Source organism: Morone saxatilis, unplaced genomic scaffold (genome assembly GCF_004916995.1).
Source record: "Morone saxatilis isolate NCDOM2014 unplaced genomic scaffold, NCSU_SB_2.0 Contig3, whole genome shotgun sequence".
NCBI lineage: Eukaryota > Metazoa > Chordata > Actinopteri > Moronidae > Morone > Morone saxatilis.
Window position 1 is genome coordinate 4,359,940 of NW_023339873.1, and position 6,890 is coordinate 4,366,829.

Genomic DNA, 6,890 nt, shown 5'->3' on the forward strand with positions numbered 1-6,890 from the left:
CCCTTTTTGCTCTGTGCTGTTGAGCAAGCCTCTCCTTTCCTGTACTTAGATATGTTATGTTCTAGGCTGGTCTATGTAGAAAAGATAACGACAATGACAAGACAAGACAATGTTTTATGTGGTTAAAAGATAAGAAGCGAGATTCATTCCACTTAGGGGAGGTTCTTCTATTGTTCATGCTGGTTCACTGTCACTGTTACTGAGCCAACGTTACTGTTATTAAGCTCAACTGTGTTTTTCTTGCTGTCAAAATGTCTGCTGTGCAACCAGTCCATTAGCTATCATTAGCTAACTTAAGATGTTACAATAGAGGCTAACCTAGCACACAGCATATCTAAGTACAGGAAACGAGGAAGTTGACTGAGGTTTGCTCAGCTGTTATTGGAGCATCGAGAAAAGAGGGGCGGGACTTAGGAAGGGTCACTTGGTTCAAAAACTAGTTGTAATATCTCAAAATTCTGCTCATAGGTGCACGTTAAACTGAGATTTAAGGTGAAGGACAGCGAAACTTTCCCTCTGCAGCAGATGAATGTGAAAACTTCCAGTGTAAAAACACAATTTTGAGTGCAGTCTGTTTGCAGGTTATCCTGGACCACTATGTGTTATGTAACACCAAAGAAGCACAGTTTCCTTCCAAACACCATTGTAAACCAACAAATGGAAAATACTTTTAAAAAGTTTGTTCGCCTGTGTATGTTTGGATTGATTATTTGAGAAGGACATGAAATGAGGCAGAAATTACGTTCAGCCTTCATTTCCTTTCAAAAGAAAAAAGCCACTTTAGTGAAAGAAAAGGACGCAGTATTGAATGCAGTAGGATTCTTTTTTTCCCCAAGTTCTTAAATCAGAAATAATTTAGCAACTCAACGAGTGTCATGACCCCTCAGAGCCGATGATCTAAATATATCTGATTTGGATGGGAACCTCTGAGTGAGTTATCAGTGTGTTTCTTAAAGCTCAGCCCCCGCCTCTCCGGCTGTATCTGCTCGATGTCATGCTTCCAACTAACTGCGGTATCTCAAATTGTAACTGTATATTTTTATGAGTATGTGTTGTAATAGGGCGCATTACTTGTGGTGTGATTCAATTACTCAATCGGGCGACCAGTCAATTCAATCCATCTGTTCTTTATAGTTGTAATAAGACCTTTTGTTGGCCTCTCTCCTCTTTGTCAATGGTTCCCTCAGGGTCCCGGAGCAGGAAGCGGTGTCCAGTGTGCTGAAACAAGGCGGGCTGTGTCTGGAGACCCGTGGGACAGAAGCCCTCGGTCTGGCAGAGTGCAGGACCATCGGCGTCAGCAGGCCGCATTCGCAGGTCAGGACTCTGCCGTTAGGGGGAGACTGTGGGTCATACACTTAAAGTCTGAATTATTGCAATAATTAATGTGAAAATGTGCAGGAATTTGACCTGATCACACTGCTGTAAGGGCATATTAACACTGAATGCACTAATCTAAAAATATAGCAGGCTCTGGGACTACTTAAGGCCCAAGCAGAAACCTTGAAAGATTTATTGACCATGTGACTGATGTAATATAGTTAAAATGCATTCTGCTTTTTATCTGAGAAAGTAGCATAAAGTATGATAACATAAATGTCAAGTCTTATATTTCTTTTTAAATCTTTTCTTTTGGAAAATATGACTTTTTGATGCCAGGATCCTTAGGTCTTCTTAATCTGTAGTCTAAATGAAAAAATATCACACTTATGTTTGGTTACAGAGCTGATAAACACATTAATCATCACATAAGGAGCTACATGCCAAACCTTAATTGACGTTTAGTCACGTTAGTCAACATTAGTCATGATTATGTTATGATTAATAAGTGTTGTGTTTGTCGCCTGCAGCCTGTGGTTCAGTTTAAGGCAGGCAAGTCACACTGAAAGATTCAAGATTCATGTCGCTGACAAGGAAAAGTCTGACATACTTAAAAAACTTGAGGAAAGGAAGAAAGAAAGTAATGTTCCTTGAATTCAGACAGCAGAAACATAGCATTTTGTGCACAGTTGTAACCTTTTGAGTAAGTAGCTGGAAACCAGTGTTTACACATTGAGTTTGATTGTGTAAATGTAGTAAGCAAAGATGAAGGCCACTAATGTTAAATAAAAGAATAAGTGAAACCAAAAAATTCCTCTGACTATCACACAGACCCGAACATGTCTGCTCTGTGTTTTTAAAAATCCTTTTCGACGTTTTTCTGTGTTTTTCAGAGATGGGAACTAATAGAGCCACTGATCCGGCAGCAGGACCTCTGCCTGGCCATTTCGGCCTTCACGGCAGGGTCAAAGGTCAAGATGGAGCCCTGCAATGCAAAAGAGCCCAGACAGGTAAGAACAAATATGTGATCCTTTCAAACCTCTGAACAGGTCAGTCACAGTTTTAAAGCTCCATAATACATTAGGTGCAGATTGGAACACAACATTATTCTGTATATTATTATATTGCATTTACATTATATTCCTCCTAATTCTAGTTTTTAAATTATATTTTATTATTAGTATAAACAAGCTATTCTGCATAGTTATTGTGTTGATTAAGGGTTAACAGAAGGAACTGAAATTTTCTTTAATCTTGCACTATCAGTCATTTTGAGAGTAGGTCTTAGTTTTTCCAAACAGTTATCCCATTTGTCCTTGATCTGCCACTGACAACGCTGAACTAAGACGTGAAAGATGTGAAGATAAGACGTGGTTCGAGGACAGATGCTAAGCAGCCCACCCGCTGATGATGCCAGGAGGCTCACACACCATATGAGTGGCCCTATTGCGCTGATGCAGCTCACGCCAAAAAAAGCGCAGTGGATTTTATAGCTGCAGTAGAACAAGCGCTCCCATAACTTCAGACCCCACCTTGTTCCTTCCTCGATCTCCCTTTTTGTGAATGTTGAACACTCACATCCCATGTGGACCGGCGCTGGCTGCATGGTTGATTTATGACATCGAAAAAGGGAGTTATTAACTCAAACCATGTGTATGAGTGTGCAGGACTCCTGCCAGGTCATCCTCTCATCTCTCCATCACAATCCTTTGAGAGTTCTTTGGGAGGATGCCCATCAACAAGAAACCCGTTTTTGCTCTGGGAGACATTTGGCCTCTTTGTCCTGAGTGTTTAATCCCCTAGAGAGGAAGAAATAACTTGTGCTCTTGAGTTTTCTCTCTAAATAAAAGAGTTCTAAATTGATTAACCCTTGGAGACATAAGTGAGACACCTTTTAAAAAAATGGAAACATTAAACCAAAACGTAGGTTAGAGTGCTGATCCTGTTATTCAGTATTGGATATTTTTCAGTCATGTCATCCATCACCAGTATGACAGCTGAGGCTTTTCCCTGCTCACTGCTGCATAACAGCCCAGAACAAGTTTGCAACATTTTATTTCACAGCATTAATGTTTTATTGAAATTTTTATTCCTTTAATACATATAAATTCTTAATTTAATCCTGAAAGAATTTCATTACTTTGGGTTTCACTGGAGAGATTATACCCAGCGCTGGTCTAAACGGTGCTTTGGAAGCTTGTCCAACAACAATAAATTTAATATAATACTTGGGAATTCTTTGGCATAAATAAGCCAAAATTCAGGTCACAGAAAACTCAAAATGTTCCACTTCATCACAAATATACTGACGTCTATATCTGCCTTCAATAATCTGTTCAGTTAAACCTTACAATCACGTTGCACTTAATGTATTAATCATGTCTCCCTGACATTTCATTTGCACCTCGTCTTTGCTGCACAAACATGCACACACTTGAAGGCACGGGCACACCACACATACGTAACAGTACATGTTTACAGTATGTACACACAGACACTCTCTCCCTCCTCTGGGATTTTAAGATTAAGCACCCATTCACCTCCAGACTTTGATAAGCCTCCATATGGCTCCAGAAATGTGTACTTCGTTGGCACCCTGGTTCTCTGCTGTTGCCTCAAGTTCAGCTCGAACTATTTAATCAGTGAGCTAATAAATAAATAAAAACAAACCACTCATACCTGGTGATTTATAGACAGCTTGTTTATGGGGAACACACTTTCTCACCCTCTTTACTTCACTCTCAAGTTTCTTGTCGAACTTGCTCCGGCACTTTTATGCTCAGTGACTAGACCCTGGAGAGTGTCTGTTGAAAAGAATATTAGATTTATGGAGAATCACAGAAATCCAGTCGACGTGTTACTCCTGTGTTTTTAAGCAATGAACTGGAGTTAATCTGGCTCCCTTAATGAACTTTATATTCCAGTCCCCCCTATCAGAGTTTCCTGTGAGTGAATTGTGGAGCAGGTGAAGGAGTGTGAGTGATTTAATGATAACCATAAGTAGATATTAGGAGAAAGTAGAACAATAAAAAGGAAATACAACATTCTTTCCGTCTAGGGCGTGTGGCCGTTTGGTTATAAACTGACTCCTCTAAGTTTGAGTCAATTGTAGCTGTTATTGAATTTGTGGAGGACATATTCAGGTCCTTTACTTAAATAAAAGTAGTTACACTGCAGTTATAAGTTCAGATGCCAGCCTCTAATACAAACAGTCCTGCAATAAATCCTTTTAGAGAGGTGTGGATTCAACTTTGTGATCCTTTTAGAGGATGAAGTTTGTGGCTCTGCTGAGTTATGTTGCATCAAACTGAGAGGTGTTTCTAATATTAAACCCAACCCAGAGTAAATAACAGAAATGCCTCTCTTCATAATGCTGTAATACAGTTCAACACCAGCATAATTTACAGCCAACACAACACTCCATTACAAATATGAATGTACTTATTTGTCTGCACATTAAAATATATATACAAAATACAGCTAGACTTATAGACCTATATATCAGCAGATATTATCTTATTACAGATATATGTTGGTATCTGTGTGTATGTTGACCAATAAGTAACACAGAAATGCCAAACTGCTGTAAGGTCATTTAAAAACAGGGTCTCCATTACTGTGCATAGTTTGTCCACCAGAGAGTGCTGACATGTTGGTTTTTCAACTGTAAAATGTCTTATTATGTATCTTGGTTGCAATTCTTTAAAAAAAATTAAAGGGGTCAGTATCAAGATTGTTCTTTGTGTTTATATTTAAAAAAAAAAGCATCAGCTATCAGCCGATATATTGTTATCAGGTGTTTTAAAGTCTCAAATATCAATATCCATATCAGCCAGGATTAAACTCTCGCTCAACTATGTAATATGTAATGTATATTTGATTCCGAATATAATTATGCATAATCAGCTTGTTATACAATAACAATGACTGCGTTTTGGATGAAAAAATGTTGTATTAGCACAGATTTTGAACATTCACAACCAAGTTTCTCTGTGCTCGCTTGAAAATCAGATTTTCAGGTGCGGCCCTACAAACAGGATTAGTGATATCTAAATTAGGACTAGCAAAAGTGTAGAAACTATATAAACTTGAAAAAGGACTGAATGAAAAAAAGATACATAGTAATTTTAAATGAGAGACAGAGTGGGTTCTCTTTGTAAGATTTTAATGGGTAAATTATCCTTTTTTGTTGAAAAAACATATCAGACATTACTGTTCTAAGCAGATTATGTGCACAGTATATGTCTTAATACATATCTAGCGGGGATCTTCAAACACATAATAAAAACACAAAACCAACACATTCTCATCAGTAGGCATTTCTGTTATAACAGTAACATGACCAGCTGATCCCAGAGCTGTGCGGGAGAACTGATCTAATTAGCGATGCTATATAAATAACAGCCAGTGTCAGACTGTTGTGAATAAAGTCACAAATTTTCCTCCAGCTTTCTCAGTCCTTTCGTGCTATACATTCTATTTTAAAACCGGTCACATGTTTTCTCAAATGTAGGAACATGCAGCAGATGCCAATCTACCTGCGTATCTCATCGATAGCGGCCCCTGAGCAGCTCTACTGCAGCAGTTTGGGAATTAAACGTTTCAGGCACATTTCTGCAGTAGGTAATGCAAGTGCTGTTTAATCACTTCCAAGAAGGGCTTTATCCTTCCAGTCCTTGGCTGAACTGATGAGCCCGGTCACAAGCCTTCTTGAGTGGGTTCGAGATAACATTAGACCTCAAAGCTTTGACTTTTGTCATAAACGTGGTGTTAAAATAAAGCCAGGGGATTTCTGCCTGGAAGTAAAATCCACAAGATCAAAGTTTGACTTGCTTTGGCCTTGATAAGGCAGCCCAGTGATAAACATAATCCAGACTGGACTGATGACCCAAGACCATCTGCCGCCAACTGCACCTGCCAAAGATTTGAATTTCTGATTCAACAAAATACAAACTCACGCTCCATGTTTCAGCTGTATCTATGAAGAGGCAGTGAAGAGAGAGGAAAGAACACGTTCAAGGGCAGGAAGGAGGGAAACAATGGTCGCCATTATCAACAGCACTGTTGGGAATGTCATTAATTTATTAGCACTCTCATTTCTACCATGTGTTCATTGTAAACAGGTACTCTCACAGCATTGAAGAAGCCCTTCAAATTGGTATAAAATAACTGTGGAAAGGGGAAAAAATAATATCAAGAATTTACGAGAAGAAAAGACGTCCTCCTCAAGATTTTACATCTGGACTCACTCATTCACATAAAGGCGTGAAATCGACCTCCAGCAAACACCCCTTATGTTTTTAGATATATGCTCTGTGTGATTCTCTTTCTCTCTCTGTCTCCAAACGGGTAAAGGAAATCCTCTTCTGATCTTCCTCTCTCACACACATTAACTGTATACACACACACACACAGCACACACACACACACAACACACACACACACCAAGCTTATAATAATAGACAGACAAGACAATAAGAATTCATGATGGGATTTCCAGCTGAAATTACATCAGCTTCCCTCTGACTGTTTCCCAGCCCATTTCCATGCGTACACGTACACACACACACACA

At 39.0% G+C, this 6,890-nt stretch overlaps 1 protein-coding gene across 1 annotated transcript in view; it reads left to right on the plus strand.

Annotated features, from left to right (window-relative positions):
* Positions 1–2,327, plus strand: part of galnt16 (UDP-N-acetyl-alpha-D-galactosamine:polypeptide N-acetylgalactosaminyltransferase 16) — a gene marked incomplete at its 3' end in the record, with an annotated part of 35,804 nt that extends 33,477 nt beyond the window's left edge. The window contains 2 exon segments of the mRNA XM_035674079.1: positions 1,188–1,314; positions 2,211–2,327. Of these exon segments, the coding sequence (XP_035529972.1) occupies positions 1,188–1,314; positions 2,211–2,327 (244 nt within the window).
* Between the last annotated feature and the right edge of the window lie 4,563 nt (positions 2,328–6,890).